The 19,321-nt window shown below is 37.8% G+C and overlaps 1 protein-coding gene across 3 annotated transcripts; it reads left to right on the top strand.

Moving 5' to 3' along the window:
* The first annotated feature begins 101 nt into the window (after positions 1-101).
* On the top strand, positions 102-17,594 carry LOC136266281 (solute carrier family 15 member 4-like). 3 transcript variants are annotated; one of them, XR_010706024.1, is made up of 4 exons: positions 102-1,183; positions 1,577-2,039; positions 16,855-16,979; positions 17,042-17,594. XR_010706024.1 is itself a non-coding variant. In XM_066061291.1 (3 exons), the coding sequence occupies exons 1-3, from the start codon at positions 164-166 to the stop codon at positions 8,591-8,593; spliced, it is 1,824 nt and encodes a 607-aa protein (XP_065917363.1). In that variant the 5' UTR covers positions 102-163; the 3' UTR covers positions 8,594-8,784. The 3 variants fall into 3 exon arrangements, 1 of the variants encoding a protein (XP_065917363.1); XR_010706022.1 differs by having other exon boundaries at positions 16,855-16,947; positions 17,042-17,593; XM_066061291.1 differs by lacking the exons at positions 16,855-16,979; positions 17,042-17,594 and adding an exon at positions 8,253-8,784.
* Positions 17,595-19,321: the final 1,727 nt, after the last annotated feature.

Genomic DNA, 19,321 nt, shown 5'->3' on the forward strand with positions numbered 1-19,321 from the left:
CCATATACTAGCAAATTAGCTTTATTGGAAGTATTTGTAGGAGAATGAGAATGACGGGCGCCGCTAGCTTAGGATCACGTGTCTGCTAGGTGACCACACAACTGAAGCGAGTTGGGCGGAAGTTGTAGTCCAGCTGAAACTATCACACTTTTGCTGGAAAGAGATGGCTACCATTCAAAAAAGTATCGACGCACCACAGTTTCGAGATACCAGCTTTCAACCACCGTTTTGGCGGCGCTCTTGTATTGCAAGACCAATGCCCAGTGGAGTAAGAGTCTACCTCGTGCTTGTACAATTTATTTTGTACGAAGTAGTGTCCTATTCTACGGAGCTGTACCTAGCTCACCGGTTCAGTTCTTACCTGATTGATAAGGTTTACGACAAGGGTTATACACGACTGCACAACTCGGCGGAGGCAGGAGCAGGGAACAGAACTCATCACGAAGGAGACAGAGGAGTACCAGAACGAGTCCCTGCAATCTTTTTACTGTTACGTTCACTGCATTTGTTGTTTTGTCTACCAATGGGATTTCTAGCTGATAGGTATTTCGGAAGAACAAAGGTGGTGATTTACAGTTGGATATTTTTGTTTACAACACAATGTTTGTTAACCATACACGTTGCAGTGTTTGAATCATATACTCACCACTATCTTCCTGAAGCTGCCTTTATAGTGCTAACTATATTTATCTGCACAATTCATGCAGCAGGACTGGCAGGAGTACATGTAAATTTAGTACCATACGGGGTGGATCAGTTAACTGGAGCCTTCGCTGATGAATTGGGTTCTTACTTCCACTGTTACTACTGGTGTAGAAGTGCTGGAGTGTTTTTTGTTTGTACATTTAGCTCTTACCTACTAGGATTTTTCAATGCTGGTTATGTACTGTTAGTAGCTACTGTTTCATGTGCCACTGGTACGGTGATAAATTTGTTAGGGATGAGTTGGTTTACACAAGCCGGTGCAGTCGGAAATCCACTATTGCTGATACTCCGTGTACTAAGAAATGCAGCTACAGCAAAAAAGCCTGCACATGGGGGACCAGAGCTATCAAGATTAGATCTTGTTAAACAGACTCATGCTGGACATATCAAAGATGTAGAAGTGGAAGATGTGAAAGCATTTTTACGCATTCTAGGAATTTTGGCATCTTTGGTTGGATTTTTTTGTGTTTCATTCTTGGTAAGACACATATAATGACATGCAGTGGAGTTAGATATTATAGTCTGTTTACGTCAAAATTGGTGGGTCTTACTGATTATTTTATTCTACATATCAGTCAAGCCAGAATGAGATCATAAAAAGCTTATAAAAACTTTTATTAGATTGACCACAATGTTTTTAATTTTTTCACAAGTTGTGTACATGTAAGTAACCACCTTGATTAGATTTATTTTATTCCTGGAAAACCATGCATTGTACCATGTGTTGGACATGCCTTAGTAAGTTGTTACAATAACCAAACCTTTTATCAAAAGGTAATAAGCAAACAAATATATAGTGCAGCCAGGTAGTAAGTATTCATTATGCTGTGGTGTCTTCCATATAACATTTTATAACTCTGTTCCTTTGTAGTTGTACAGTGTTTATCTGAAGCAAGCCCTGCACTTGAAATTTCCACTGGTTCAACATCTCAGTCATAGTTATTCAGGCAACTGCAGTCATACAGTGAATGAGCTTCACATTTCACCTCAGTGGTGTTTAGGGATTCCCACTTTGACGATAATGATTCTGATTCCAATATTGGACAGGATATTTTATCCTATGCCATATTTTGAGCGGGTAGCAACAGTGTTCAACAGAATTGCATTAGGGATGTGCTTCAGTATGTTGAGTATTGTGTGTGCCTTACTTCTTGAAGCATGGCGAGAAATATCCTATGGTGACAATATCTCACAACTAAATACTGTCAAGGCTTTTGATTATCTGAACTCAGACACTCACTCATTGTACTATGCTGGTTCATCCATCAGCATATTTACTATTGTACCACAGTTTGTATTTCAAGGAGTAGCTGAAGCATTCGCATTAGTCACAAGTAAGTTGGTTGTTTAGCTGTGTACTTGTATATCTGTGCCAAAATGGTTGAAGTTGTTGATTGTCTGGCTGACTTACTAACTCATTCACTATTGTATTCTGATAGCACTACAGGATAAATCACTGATATGCTGTTTAGCAGTGATTATCTTTGTTAACTCATTAAGACTCCTTTTCTTCAGTTCAATATCTTGATTCTACTCTCAAAGCATTAATTGACCCTCAGGGTGTTAAGGGTTATGATAGTTATCTTGTGCATATCTGTGCAAATTTGTCTGTTACCACTTTAACTGCTGTGTACCTCGTTCATTGTGATTGAATTTGACAAAAACCAGGCTTAACTGATACTGCCAAGGCACCGCAAGATAATGGTTCTACTCTCAAAGCACGGTTTTTGTCAAATTCATGCTTTGAGAGTCTGACTTTGAGGGCTTAATCTTGCGGTGCCTTGGCAGTATCAGTTAGGCATAATCAAACCCAAAAGTATCTCATTGCAACCCAAAACACTTCCAATAGGTTCATGGACAGCTCCAGGAATTTTAATGACTGGTTTCCAATCCAGACATAGAGCTTTGTGATGCAAAGAAAGAAAGGCCTTGTGTGAGATCACTAGCGTGTGAAACCTGCCAATATAGCGGTCTGGTTGAAAGTTAGACTCTCTGAAGTTGAATCTGAGAATAATTTCAGTAGTTATCAAATACGTACTTTATAATTATATGCTAAACTCTTGGGTTGACTATGCTATTTGGGTGACTACTCTATTAGAGTATCTTGATCTGGCTTGACCAGTTTCATGAACCTCATGAACTGGAGTTTCCACTAAAGTTGCTACAATTTTCTTAAAAGACTTTATTTATAGTGGAATTATCTGATGACTGACTGGTTGGCTGACTGACTGGCTGACTACCTGACTATCTGATGCCTTCAGACAAACACTGTTAGACTCGACGTTGCTTCAGCCCGATTCTTCCCTTTGATGTGAAGTTCACTAATGGTTACAAAAAGATACCATATAGCCTAAATTTATTTTAAGGGACAATATTTTTGAGGTTGAGTAATGTTACCTAATTTAAATTTTCTTGGACTGCAAACAATCCCAAAACAAAATCAGCAAAAACGAAATATTTAGGCTATATGGTAGCAAACAAGTGTAAGGATTTTACAGGCCACTAGGGATCATTATAATAAAACAGTGCATAAACAAAAGAGATCATTACATGAAGTGTAAATTTAATTCCTTTTTTAGCTATGTTGGTTTAGTGTGGCTTGTTTGGGCCAAAGTTAAATTCCTAATTTATACAATTGTTAGAATGTTGCACAATAATAGTGTAAGGTCCGTATGATTTGATTGTAGAGTGTGTACTATTGTTGTCACTAGTTGCATTATGTCTTACTCAAGGCATAGACTATGGAAACTTTTAGTGGATAAATAGTACTTATTTACAAGAATGTAATGTGAGTATATACTCGATTGCTAACTAAGAACTACCGTATTTCCGTGGTTAAATTCCATAGTCACTGTATTTAAATATAGTGGCCACACGGTGCCCTTAAATATAGAGCATAAACAGCGTCTTTGAATAAACACCACATCTGTTATTTGAATCCATAGTCCTCAATTGTTCTAAGGAGTTAGCTGCTTATCCTTGGGTTAAGAATGTGAAGTAAATAAGTACAGCTAGATCATTAAGGGGCATGTTGCAGTGCTCGATTGTTATTGGTGCTGCTAGATCATAAAGGGATGTAGAATGCTGCAACAAATACGGTGTCTACTAGCTAGTAATGCCTCTTATAGTAGCATGAGTGCTATAAGTAATTTGGTACATGTGGCATCTAGGCCTGAGCCTATTATGCTCAAAATTTTACCTTATTCCTTCCAGAATTTCTCTCTTTTTTTTATTCTTGTATCTAGCCTATTATTCCATAATAATGCTCATTTAGTTTCCGTAGCTAGCCACTTAGTTTTCAAGATGCTGATGTAAGTAAGTAGTTTTGCCAGAATTAATTGCTAGCTATAATTGAAGCATTCCATCTACACATCATTTTTCTAGTCATAAGTAGTTACAATAGCTAGCTACGTATATCTGCAGTAAATATTTCAAGAGTTCATTGTTAGTGTATTAAAGCTGTAGCTATAGCTACATGCTAAGTTTGGTATCAATATGTTCAAAGAATATACTGGTATAAGGCATACAAGTTCCAGAATTGCAGATAATCATGCAGTTGTTGACTGCAGATTGTTAACATGAAGTGATCTGACTGCTCTATTAGAATATTTAAGCTTTAAGCATTATATAATATGGATCTTTAGGAGGCTCATATAATTACGTAAGCTATAACATTCTTAGTAACTTAACGCTTTCTTTTAGTTAATCAAGAATAGGCACACCTCTTATTTCCACTGTGGATGTCCAATAATTCCAAAATTATGCCTGTAACCATCCAATAATTATTCTCACTAAATTGGTGACCTATTCTCAAAAATTATACCAGCATAATAGGCGCAAGCCTAGTGGCATCTAAATACTTACAAAGTGTCAATACAGAAAATTAATGCCTTGCATGGATTTGTTGCATGAAGAAGATGATGGCCAACATCATTGAAGATAAAAAGGAAAGGCAGAAAGCAGACACTCATCAGAACGTCAAAAGGCACATTCCACTGGTGAGCCTGTTCTTGTGGCGTAATATGGTGTTCATACAATGGATGCATCGCTTAACCTTTAGCGTAGTCTGGCGGGGTGGCAGGCAGGGTAAAAATTGGGTTGTTTTAAATTCTTTCTTTTGTAAGGGTTTTAAATGGCTGTATACATTGTTAAAATTTATCAGTATTAACATCATTGCAGCCATTTCTTGGCCGCCACCTTTGCTTTCACACCTTTTTTCACCCAGGCTTTTTAAAGCCACACCATTTTTCACCGCTTGACTGTTTTTGTATGGATAATATATCCAGGAATAATTGGGAAGTACCTGGGAATAGTCATTATGAAAGGTGTCTTGTGAGCGATGTTCTTCATTGTGATAAACATAGTGAGAGTGGTGACAGTGACGAATTTGACAATGAAATGCATGAAGAAGTCAATGACTCAGACGTATTGAAATTGTGAATGACTAAAATGATTATTATATTGCATAATATACTATGATTTTAAGCAGCAATTAATGCAGTGAACTCTATTATAGCATGTAAATTGTTTTGGGTATAATAGATGAGAAAAAAAGAATACCAGAAAGAATATAATTGGAAAATTTTGGAGCATAATAGACTTAAACCTAGACCTATCCATAGAGGTACTTTTTGTGGCGTAAAATATTTCTACGGTAGTTTTATATGGGTGGCTTTTTGGGGTGTGCCTGTCATTTTGGGGGGGGGGATCCCTACTATTCAGTACTACCATACTGTATGATATTTATAATAATATATGTGTATTATATGGAATTGAGTTTACCTTTTGATGACCCATAGCTTGCTCTTTGGATTTATAGGCTTAAGCCAATTATGCTTTGAAAATAACCTAATATTCGTTTGAGCAGTGCTCAAAAATCCAGCCTATTATGCTCAAAATTATGCATTCAAATTCAAGATTGTGCTCTAGAGTTGACTGTTATATATAGAGATCTACCGATTCAACTTTTGTGAGCTTTACCGATACTGATCTGATCTAGGAAATTTATTACCTATCTACTGATATTTTACCGATCTGATATCAGTTATCTAACAGTCCGTTCACATTAGTACAATAGCACGGTTTAGTTCGACTCGGTTCGGTACGGCCCATTATTACCTCTATTCACACTACGCAGTCTCGCTCGCTAAGTCATCCGGTTTCCATAAGCACACAATTAAATATTTATTAGTTTGTTTACTAAAATTGGATACAACTCTTACCCTTTAAATCCCTTGTGCTGGGATTCTTTCATTTCAACAAGACAGCGATAGATAGGCAGCCATGTAAAGCTGTAGAAATCGCGTCGCGAATCGGAAGTGAGTACCGTGTAGCGGGAAATTTTCGAAAGGTTATATTTTCGAAAAGTTCGAAAATAACAATGTGTTTTCGAAAATATTTTTTTGAAAATAATACATCCCGGCTTTGAAGTGACAATCAAAGAAAGTACAGCTGGGTATATATATAAATGATTTTTGCGAGTGTACGCATGCATAGTTTCTGCTAATATCAGTTAGCTATAGGTTATAGCTAGGCACTGGGCCACACACAAGTAGCTAGTCATATAGCTATAGCTACCACACGCACGAGCATATGAGCGAGCACGAATGACACTACGAGTTTTGAAGCCTATAAGAGCTCGAGAGACCAGAAATTACTAGGAAAGACTATAATTATCAGCAAACATCTATATGGGCTGAAAAACGCCATGTACTTAGCTATGGCTCGATCCGCAGGCCACTGAGGTGAAGTCCGCCAAACAACATGGTTCAACCTACGAAGGAAGACCCTAGGATAGCTAGACGAGATTCTATCAAAGCCAGATTGAGCGTTTATCTAGCTATACTGAACAATCAAAGCAGCAAATTCTAGATATGTATGTGATCCACGCAACCACTGTTAGCTTCCTCCGTGAATTAATTATCTACGGCGCGGCGCGGTAAAGAGACATTGTTTCGAAAATATTTTTTCGAATTTCCAATCAAGCATTCTTTTTCAAAAATTTAATCTTTCGAAAACTTCCTGCTATACGGTAAAACAGTAACTGGCACAACGACAAGTAGTTCATAACTGTCACTAGACTTTCTTTTGTGCTGAATTTCACATCGAACAGTGTTTCTGGGTCCTTCTTCATTGGATGATTTTATTATTTTGTGTGCCTGATGACGTAATTATTGTACCGTACCGTGCTGGCCTGGTTCAATCGGGTGGGCTGGCTCGGTTTGGTTGGGCGCGGTACGGACGGTGTTCACATTGCACTTTTTATCGAGCCGTACTGTTCTGAACCATGTTACTGGGCTAGTGTGAACGGGGTGTAATATGATGACTGATCTTGTACAGGTAGTTCTTACAGCATTTTATTCATGCTAATTGGTCAATTGTTAGTTGAATGATGGTCACAGCATTGTTACTGGAGTCAATATCAATGGTGGTGTGGCCTCAATTACACCACCCAGACAATCAGCATTGACAGCACCCACAAATATTTTAATGCATGCCTGGAATGGTTTGTAGGCTGTTATAGCAGAGATTCTAATAGTTCAGTCTATTTGATATGGTGTAGCACTATTCATTGTTTTCTGCCAATATGACCTGGTAAGTTGAAGGGTAAGTTTCAGTAATTAAAACAGCTAACTCACGCATATTTATATGGCTTCTCATAGTTTTAATGGGCACTAGGCAAAGAAATGGCACTATACTTTAGCTTATTTCATAAATGGAGCAGAGAAATGATAGAAGTCAAGTGACACTCTATTAGAGTATCTTGATCTTATTTCCACGAAGTGTGAATAATCAGCCAAAAAACAGTAACATTGCACATTTTCTTGATCTGAAATGCAGCATTAATATAAGGTGTAGTGTGTTTATGTTGTGTTGTATTTTTGGCATGTGCATTGCGCATGTAATTTTAAAAACTTGAAAATCATCCTACTATGTTGGCATAATGCCTTTGCTAGCCTATATTATGCTCAAAATTATGCCAGCATAATTGGCGCAAGCCTAGGTTTGAGGTTTATCAACAATGATTGAGTGGAATGTGTGTTGTTAATGTAGATTATAAATTTGTGTAAGTGCACAAATACAGGCCGGCCAGGCAGAAAAATGTGAAGCGTATATTATATTATAATAGGTAATTCAAAACATCAAGCATTATGACAGGAAGATTTTCAAAAATTTAATTAAAATGTGCAATGGATGTGTCAGAAAGAAAGTAAATGATCTGCTGAAAACATGTAATATGACTAAATGAACTGTTTATTGGCTGGTTATCCACACATTGTAGAAATAAAATTGAAATACTCTAATAGAGCAGTCACTTCAAATGTAGCAGTCAGAAAATACTGATGAATACTTACAAGAAAACATAATCTTGATTTTGGAAACATGATTCTGAGTGTAATAGGTTAAATTTTTGAGCACTACTTAAAAAGCATGATAGGTAAAAGTTTGAGCATAATAGGTAGGGCCTACGTAATTGCATGCTAGTCACATGCAACAGTATATAATTTCATGATTTAAAAGACTGGCGTACACTCTTCATTTTACAGTTGTGGAATTGATTTATGCTCAGTCACCAGGTTACATGAAGGGAGTATTGTTGGGTTGTCTATTCTCCACTGAAGGATTTGCCATGTTGTTGGGATCGCTGCTATTTGTATTGCTGTCTCAGATTGAAGGCAGCGTATTCCGAACATTTGGTAGTTGTTATACTGACAACATTTGTGATTGTAAACATGGTAATGATGCTAATGGATTTGCAATAGGAATATATGCTGTGGTAGTTGTCTTAGCTTTGATCAGTTTTGTAATGTTTAGGTGTTTAGTAAGTAGGTTTGTAAGTAGGAAACGAGAAAGTAACCATATACATTTTTCAGACACTATTATGTAAATGTGGTTTAACTACTTTAGAGTGTCATTGTAGATAGTTAGAATTCTAAGTACATTGTTGTGTAGAATGTTCAGTGTATGTTATGCAGTAAGAAATGAGTCTCTAAAGATTATTTTTTCAGTAAAGCAAAAGTTTGGATATACACACTTGTGTACAGATCGCATTTTATAAACATTAGCTATTTCCTTTATGAAGTGCATCATGTAAATGGGGAGTAAAATTACACATGCGTGTTTATTTTGCAATATACAGCTATATTTATACATGTATGTACCAGTGTGTGTGCTATTTGTACCTTCTTCAGGACCAACAGTCTGCAAATTGTTGATTTTCAACCATAATTGGATTTTTGGCAAAACATTATGTCCTTTCCAGCTTGCTGCTAGGAGACATTAAGTTCTTGCAAACCATGCGGTGTGTTGGTGTGTCCAATCAACTATTGTACATGTTTGTCTGAACAACCACTGCAAGTTTATAAGGAAATTTGTCCTGAAATTTATAAAATCTTTCTTGTCTTGTTGACATTATATAGATTATGTGATCATGAGGTGTTAAAATGGGTTTTAGTTCTATGGCCTACAACAGTGCAAAACAACATTTCGGTGGTGACTGTTGCAAAACACATTATCATACAATTATATTGGTGTGAAACTTGAAGCATACAACAATGTCATCTGGGTCATGTCCCCAGGAAAAATTTAAAGTCTTAAACACTCTGAGATATGATTTTAGACTTTTTACTGTGTTTGTACAGGTAACTTTTGAAAAATACAAAATATGACCATTCTATTAGGGTATTTGACTGCTCTGTTAGAGTATATATTTCAAATTTGAATCTTAATTATACCTTTGCAAATCAATGCAAGCGCTAACTAAGAAACTTTCTTCTCTATACATATAGAGTACATTTATTTTAAATGCTTGACTTTTTAGTCTACAGAAACTTCCATCCCTGCATATGTACTATTCTACAATAAATGGAAGTAATTTCATCTGGCAGCTACAAAACTACAACAGATCCAGAACTAATTGGACTTTGGGACCGGTTATAGTGATAGTGCACATGGGACTATTATGTTTGTAAAACAACAGCCCAAAATTCCAAGCTGCAATGCCTCCACTTGCATGAAATTAGCTACAGTACACATGATCGCACAATGTTAAAGCCATCATTAGCAGGAGTCAATTTGAACCTTCCACTAGTGTACAAACAAGACATTCTTCACCCATTATGGCTGTTCAGGTATCAAACGGTACGGTCGTACCATTTAAGTAGGGATCGTGGTGAATGTTTCGCGTGCTGCCCAAAATAATTCCGCCTTTAAAAATCATCCTACAGACATTGTATGCAGCGAAAACCACCTTTGCGGAATAGTTCTAGTCCATATAATACATAAAACAGCAATACATACAACAAAACACTTACAGGTGGCCAGATATAAAATTTTAAAAATCGCCAAAAACTCCAACTTTAGTATCACTGCCTCACTCACTGACCACAGTCGCAAGTCTAGAGCCCAAACGAAGCAGTGCACCGGGTCACCACTTTACGCTACAACAACAAACTCACCGGTGGGATGTGCCTTTTGGGGTTCCGACGAGTGTAGCTATGCCCTGTGCGCCTTGTCTTTTCTTTTATCTTCAATCAGGCTGCTTGTCTTCTTCATCCAACGAAACCATATCGAGGTGTTAATTTTCCATATCAACACTTCCTTTAAGCAGCATAATAGATGCCACAAAATTATTTAAGGTGCTTAGAGTACGCTATTATATGGAGGAAGATAACGCCCGTTCTTATCCTACGTATATCGATCTATCGATCAAGACCACGCCCCTTTTATGCTAGCTGTATTTGTGACCACACACCTACAAGTTGGTAGGCTGATTCGAGATTTGATGATTGAGACCATTATTAATAAATAATGAGAAGACATGCAATCCACAAGAAAAAACCTCGGTCTCATGCGACCACAAAATACTGGTTTGCAAATGAACCCAGTGTGGGCATGGCAAGGGTGGAAAAAAAAAAGATAATGACCTACAGATATATAAGGCTATACAGTAACTACACGTATAACATACAAGTAAAAATTAGGACTACAATAATTACGCAAGTACTAGGTTGGACACAGCCACTCCCTGCAATCTCTCCGGCGCCATAAAAATTCTCTGGGATGCTGCAACACACACCTTTGAGGCATCATCTAGTAGTTGTCTCACTGAGGATTTGGTAATAGACATATCCTGATCAACAAAACAGAGTGCATTGTAAGTGTTGGTAACAGAATATTGATGGTAATGCCCTAGCACACTGATCTCAAGGGTCTCATAATAGTTGGTAATATCTAGCCGATCTAGTTCCGATAGTATTTGGTGGTACTCAATTTTATCTTGCTTACGAGATCTAGCTTCTGTAAGATGGTGGGCACTGTCTAATGGACACCTCAGTTCAAATAACAACAAACTTGAAGCGATGGTATTGTGTATAACAATGTCCAGTCTAAAAGGGGTCACCATCACCCCTGTTGGAATAGTAGACAAAGGTGACTCACTGGCTCGCAAATTGGGAAGGTCAGCGTAGACACGAATAAATGGCAAATTGGTAAAAATTTTGATAAAGTAGGTGACCAAACACTGAAGTACCAAATCATGTCGATAAGTGTACCTATCCTGAGATAATGTCGCTGGACAGCCACTTAAGACCTGAGCAGTGGTGGGGCACGAAGAATCACAAAGAGTACATTTTGCACTGCACTGAATATTCCATAGCCACAAATTCATTGCAGTTGGTAACGTGTCAGAAGCTGCCTGTAAAAGAAATGACAATTGGCCAGGATGGAGACTGGACAATAATTGATGCTAGGTTCTACAGGAGGTCTCAAGTTCAGCAGAGTCTGCAAATTTGGACTGGACAGAAAGTGTTTGAAGATGATCCTCACAGGTGGACTTGACTTCAATGAGCAATTGATTCTTAGCTCTCACATAGAAAGACCTAGCAGTTGCCAAAGAAGAGAGTTGCTTCCTAGCAGTCAACAGGATGGAATAATCATGCTCATGAAATTGTAGAAAATCTCTCCCTAAGTGTAGATGTACACCCAGTTCTTGAAGCTTAGGGTCCGAGGAAGCGTTAATGCATGACAGGAGGCTAAGCTTAGCTTCTCTTGTAATATGAGACACACTTGGATAACAGATCCCTGGATAATAAAGGATCACACATGTAGCACTTCATGGAAGGTGTAACCACTTCTTCAAATAGTGTGTAACCATAGACTCCATCTTTGATATGGCAGTAGGTGTAACTGCATCGACACTAAGAGAAAAACGTAACAGAGAAAGAATATAGTTTCGATAGATCCACAGTTTGTACTCTCCGCGAATGTGCAGAGTATCAGTAGCTGATAGTAAGTCTGTAAGTCGATCTACCATACGTTTATTAGCAGACCTCTTTGTAACACTCAACGATACATTGATAAGCTTCCCTAAAAACTTTGTACCCCCTTCAGTAATTGACCTTGTCACACCTTTAGACAAGGGTATGCCTTTTTGTAAACACTTTTTACCATCAAATAAGTAAGATACACATTTCACAGGCTTGAAGGACAGGTCCAGATCACTTGCTCTTTGGTCGACTGATTGGAGAACAACAACGTGGACATCAAAGTTACTGGAGATCAAGGTAACATCATCTGCATAACCCTTCACTGAGTGCTCAGCAGAGTCTACCACCTTCGGAGAAGGCTTCCATTTAACTTTACTGGCAACTAGGTCTGCCTGAATAGGAACAAATTTCCTAGCTCTTTTAGAGCATGGTAACCACTGTGTCTTATCGAGATTGATTGTTTAATACACTACTTGTCCGTCGTCTTCACTATATACAATCTTGCAGGACCCATCTGTATAGTACTCTTTAACACCACCCTTGTACCATCCCGGCAACTCACCATTGTCTTCATTCCCCTACACATAAGTATTGACAGGTGGAAGCGTGTCAGTACCCTTGATGTCCAACTGAAACCTATAGCCATAGGAAGAGTTTAATGCCTCCGCTAACTTCAAAACAGGGTTGAACATTAAAGGAAGACTATAGGAGAGAGGGTGTCTCCCTGGAAGACACCTCTCTTAAATGGAATCGGGTCAGTTTCCCAAGATTTACCTTACAAATAACTGAATAAAAGGGGTGTCTAGTCTAATAATCGATCGAAACCACACCCTTTTTGAGCAAGCACACATCTTTTGCAGGCTGACTCGAGATACTCTAATACAGCAGTCACCCTAATAGAACAGTCACACGTTTATACTAGCTGTATACTTTAGCAAAAAACTAAACAAACTAGTATATTAAAAATTATGGATTTAAAAATGAAGTAGGGATCCAAGCAATAAAAAAGTAGTGAGACAGGAAATGAATAATGGTAGTTATTACAGCATAGCTCAGTGGGAAATCCCTACTGTGGCATGGCAGTTCCAAAGTAGGAATTTCCCACTGAGCTATGCTGTAATAACTACCATTGTTCATTTCTTGTCTCACTACTTTTTATTGCTTGGATCCCTACTTCATTTTTAAATTCATAATTTTTAATATACTAGTAGTTAATTATAAGAAATCACTCTTGAAGATTAGCTATAATAATGTCAGGGCCACAAGGTGCATTGCACATCTTTTATTGCTGTATATATGGCTTCCTTGTGTAGAGAGACCAAATAGTCAAGTTGGGGAAAAAGGGTGTGGCCTTCAAAAGCCCAGGTGAAGAAAGTTGTGAAATCATAGGTGGCAGCCAACTGCAAAAAAATGGTTGTAATGATTTTGTTGCTAACAAATGTTAAAATGATAATATATAATAGCATCAAAATAATGGATAAGAGGATATAATACTAGTAAAACACCACATCATGCCATGACAGTATGATAATGATTGTTTTAATTTGTTAAATTTTTGCAGCTAAAATATTTTCAGCATGCATTTGCAACATGATGACCCTTAATTTGTCATGCATACTAGTTATAGGCACTGCAATTATCAGTTTGTCAGCTTGTTTACTAGCAGAATATTCCAGTCTTCAGCTATATGCATGCTCATACAATGAACACCAAAAAATAGCTTGTGTCTATACTAGAGGTCCTGCCATCCAGACTGAAAATAAACCACTGCTTTTACGCTAAAATTTCTTGCACAGTGCCTCTGATTCCCACTCTTCCCAATTACAACTGACTAACAAGTTCTCGCTTAGTACTTGCCTTCCACTTAGTATATTTTGGTGGAAAATTGGACTACCATAATTATACTGCTGTATTCCCAACATATAGTGCAGTAAAAACTGATGTGGGCAGGAGGTGATTATTGCTCATCTGAGTGTATGATTATGATTCAGAGTTGAGGCTGAAAAGCCATTTATTTGCATGCACATAATCACTACAGCATGATCTACTCCAAGGATATAAATCACTTTTATTATGAGACAAATATTTGGTAGCTAGATTTGCATATCCTTTATTTTGCAGTTGTCCATTCCCAACTCACATATTGTTCACAATTATGGAATGACACCTAATAAATGACAAACCACTACAGTTGAGAGGGTGCAGAGGCATGCCACATAATATATTTTGAACGATTTCACTTCTGATTATAAAATATGTTTACTTAATTAATTTGAAATTCCTCCATTGATGTATACTCTTGCATTATTAGGCTGTGCAAAGTTAATGATAAATATGTTTTTGGTCCTACTAATTCCCCAAAATTGACCAAGCTTGTTTTTTTTCCCCAATTTTTTGATGTGACATAGCAGTACACTACATTTTACATTGCACATTTGAAATAGCAGTACATAGAGTTATAGGGAGGAAAAAAGTTAATGTATATAAAGTTATAAGAAAAGAGTGTTAACAAGACATGAAAGCCTTTAAGTATATGTAGCATGAGGCGTGCGGCCAAGATGCTAATAAAGCACGAGGCAAAGCCGAGTGCTTTATATATATGTATAAGTGGCTTAATGTAGCGGACCTGTGAAGCAACTAGCCAAGTTAACACAATCTATCATGACTAAGAAAGTTGTTGTAGCTATACTTGCATCATCTAATTAGCAAACAGATTTGGTGAACGTCTTCACTTGGTTAGGATATGCATATACTCTCCTTATTCATCAGGTGGCATAGCAACACAAAGTATAACCACAGAAATTTATACCATACCATATGGTATGGATACTATCTATGATATAATTGCGACATAATGTGTAACCAGCAATACACTCGCCAGATTTCGAATTCATTCAGTTTGGGCAACCATAGATCGTATATTCTTGACGTAAGCCACGCTAAAAGGCCTGGCACACGACACACCATATTCATCATGTCACATGGCTGTGTTACTTACGGCAGAATCATTTGTCCATAGTGGTAGATACTCCTGATGGAGTTCCTGTTCCCTGAGTAGGACTATAGATAGAGGCCTGATCGATCCCACAATTGCAAATTTTACAGTAAGCACTCCTAGTTTGAAGAAGAAGGCTTATTCTAGCAAAAAATCTGCAATTGATAGGTATAGTAATTGTTTTAATGATGTAATTCACTTTTAATACACATTGTGTTATGAAAGAGTACTGTTCAGTCATATTTTAGTTGTATTTACAGCACCACTTTGTCACTTTTATCAACCAAGAATTTATATGTATTTTCAACCAAAAAGTGCATGTCCATGGAGTCATTTCACACTCATTCATTGGCTTAATCTGTTACTTTTATGTGTGTAGGTGATATATTTCATTGCAGAGATACACAATTATATACATAGCATAAAATACAGCAGTCACAAACTGGAGAGTGAAGCTATTTTCTATCGTTATACATGTAATGTAATGGGCATCTCAGGAGGTAAACAAAATCAATTAGTGCATGGCCAGGAAGTCCTTCAAGTAATTTTCCAGATTCCAATTCAGTCAAGCTGACAGAGGCGTAGCCAAGCAGGGACGGATCTAGGATTTATAAAAGGGGGAGGGGGGGGGGGGGGGGGGGTAACTCCAGGTACAAATCTCTTGGGTAGAAATGTGCAAAGCATGCTGGAACTAGGGGGGTCTGGGGGCATGCCCCACCCAGGAAGATTTTGAAAAATAGATGCTAAAACACTGCAATTTGGAGACATTACCACATAAAATTCATAATATTTTCTGCCTGTAGATATTTTATATACTGTCTTTAGATTATAGGTATGGCTCTCTGAAGCATTTTGCTAATGGAAAAGTTTGGGTAGATACAGACAAAACAAGTACATGATGCACCCCTCTCACAATTGCACAACACTGAATAGGTGCATGTTAGAATAAGAATGTTGAAAGTGGAAATTTTGAAATTTGAACAATACAACATTGAATCTGAGAGCATTTTCAGTGGAAATTGTGTACCTGAATTAAGTATTGCCATACATATTAACTACACAAGTAGATGAATGAAGTCCTTTAAACAGACCAATGCACTTCATTGTACGTATAGGTGCAGGAAGATTTGGAAAAATTCCATAACAGATCTAGAACCAACTACATGTTTCCAGTGAATGTTCTATTAGAGTAGTTAGCTGACTGCTCTATTAGAGTATCTCGATCTTGTACACCTCCAATGTTGATCCGGGTCCTTGTTGCATAAACTTTAGCATAAATCCACTGATAATACCTTGAAAAGATGTTTTTATGAGTATTTGTATTATTAGTGATTATAAACTATGCTAAGAGAAAATTTCATTATAATACTCAGCATATTGATCAAGTAAAGTCTAAATATGAAGGGGGGGCTTCTGCCCCCGCCCCTGCCAAGGGGGGGCAAATGCCTCTTGCCCCCCATCATCGTAGTGGGTCTTTTTTTTTTTTTTAAACCTCCGTCACAAGCTTACCAGTATTAAACTGACACGCAAATGACAATAAATTATGTGCTCTACTACGCGGTATCACCAGGGGTTGTTAGTGAACGCGCACACACAACTTTCAACCAACTCGCTCGTGAATCCACGAAACGAAAATATTAGAGACACACTTCTATATTAGCCTACATTACTCACGTGATAGAGCATTTTCGAATTATTATGATTATATACTGGGTCGAGAAAGCATAGCTGATAATTGACCCAGGTAATTACAAACAAAAAAAAAACATTTAGCACATACATGCATACATAAAATTATTTATTGTGTGATGACAAGGTGGTTGGTAAAAATTTCTGTGGATTGCTCTTCAATAAAGTTGTTAGATAAAGTATTCCATTCTCTTAAAGTATTCGGAAAGAAACTTTTCTGATACGATACAGTGGAACTGACTGGGATGATAAATTGATGTTGATGGAGCTGTCTAGCTGGATACTGAGTTGGTAAGAAATAAGATGGTAGCTGTATGGAAGGAGTAAGCTGATGAACAATTTTGTGAAATTGGCTTAACCTATTAATGTGTCTTCTCTCTTGTAGGGTTGGCCATTCAAGGAAGTTCAACATATCTGTCACACTACTGTACCAACTAAAATCAGAAAGGACCCATCTTGCAGCACGTCGTTGGATTTTTTCTATGTCATATATTAAGTATTCATGATAAGGGTCCCAGACACAAGCTGCATACTCTAACAATGGTCTTATAATGGTAATGTAGGCATTTTGCTTGACATTACTACTACATTTACTTAAGTTGTGCCAAAGAAAATTTAAGGATCTGTTTGCTTTAATGCACATAGCTTGAATATGATGCGACCATTGCATGCTTTCATGAAAAATAAGTCCCAGGTATCGATGTTGTTCTGTTACTTGAAGAGTTTCGTCATTTAAATTATAGTCATAATTAATGGGAGATGTTGATCTTGTACACCTTAATACTACACATTTGTCAATGTTCAATTGCATCTGCCACTTTTTAGTCCAGTTAAGAATGGTACTGAGTTCTCTTTGAAGGCACAGTGAATCTTCTAAGGAATCAATTATCCTATACATAACGCAATCATCAGCAAATAGCCGAACAGTCGAGGAAATATTTTCATTAATGTACATCAAAAACATGAGAGGTCCCAATACAGTTCCTTGTGGAACTCCAGACTTTACGGGTAGTTTACTTGACACATGATTTTCTAGAGTTACTTGTTGGTTTCTTTTAGTCAGCCATTGCTCTATCCATTTAACAAGGTTACCAGCAATTCCATAGTGCTTTAGTTTGTGGCGGAGGAAGTAGTTGATATGAGGGGGGTTGGGCTGACCTAGACTTATTTCTATAGTTTGGTAAGGTGAGACCAAAAAAAAAAAAGGTCACAACCAACTGACAAGAGCTTTCCACCTCACCAGCTACCATCTCTAGCTGATAAACTACATATCCTTACATAGCTCGGTATACACTGACTACTTTATTAGAGTGACTGCTCTATTAGAGTATCTCGATCTTTATCACGGTTTTCAGCCCCACTCCAAGAAAGATAATTTCGGTGTGATATCATTCTGAGGGGAGGCTTCAGCCCCCCTAGCCCCCCCCCTTTCCGCCGCCTATGGCTCTAAGGACCTCAGGAGTCGCAACTAACAAGTGACAAAGGAGACCAGATGACGCTACGAACCTACTGCCTATGAGGTGATAAGGTGTTAAAAGTTAATCTCGCGTAGTCAGACACTTTTCTTTATTTTTGTGGGGGCGGGGAAAGAAAAGGGTCTGGTGAACATAGTATAGCAATCGTCGTTGGGCTATCCCGAGATTGTGGGTATTCTACTGCGCAGCTTCCAGATTGTTGATTGGCACGAATGACGTGATTTGGTAATATTTGCATCTTGTTACCATAGCTACTACGGAAATATCTATGGTACTGCGGTTTTCCAAGTTCTTGCAATGCAAAGCGTCATGCTCTATCGATGTGTCAGTATGCGCAGTTCTTTAAATACACCTGTAATATTCTGTGGCTGTCGAGTTATATGCGTAGGCATCCTTAAAGTCCTGTGAGTCAGTAGTTGTCACCGAAAATCCACTGTTGAACAACTGCGCACGCAGGGGCGGATCCAGGGGGGAGGGGGCTGAAGCCCCCCCTCATATTTAGGCTTTACTTGATCAATATGCTGAGCATTATAATGAAATTTTGTCTTAGCATAATTATATGATCACTAATAATACAAATACTCATAAAACCACCTTATAAACATCTTTCCGAGGTATCATCAGTGGATTTATGCTAAAGTTTATGCAACAAGGACCTGGATCAGCATTGGATCGGAGGTGTACAAGATCGAGATACTCTAATAGAGCAGTCAGCTAACTACTCTAATAGAACATTCAAATGTTTCTTTGGCAGTGGGTATCTATTACCCACTGACCTTTAATGCAGTCTTGAACTGCATTAAAAAGTATTAAAAATAAAATACTCAAATTTGTGAGTTTTACAATCATAAACAGGGGCGTAGCAAAGCAAAAAACTATAGGGGGGCCACTATTGGAAACTAAAGCAGTGGCGGAGGAGGGTGTAGCTACTTGTGGGTACATGCACAGTGCGCGGGGGTCTGGGGGCATGCCCCCCCCCCCCCAGGGAAATTTTGAAAAATAGGTGCTATGAGGTTGAATCTGGAGGCAATTTTAGCCAATAATCATGATCACAGATAAGTAGTTGTATACCATGTCACAAAACACAATTAATAAGGGGCTGTTACTTGAACTAATTTCAAGTTGTTAAATATAGCTACCCCCCAGAAGTTATAAATTAATTACTTGTAGCTATGTGGGATGAATTAATG

Source organism: Dysidea avara, chromosome 9 (assembly GCF_963678975.1).
Source record: "Dysidea avara chromosome 9, odDysAvar1.4, whole genome shotgun sequence".
In the NCBI taxonomy this organism is placed as follows: domain Eukaryota; kingdom Metazoa; phylum Porifera; class Demospongiae; order Dictyoceratida; family Dysideidae; genus Dysidea; species Dysidea avara.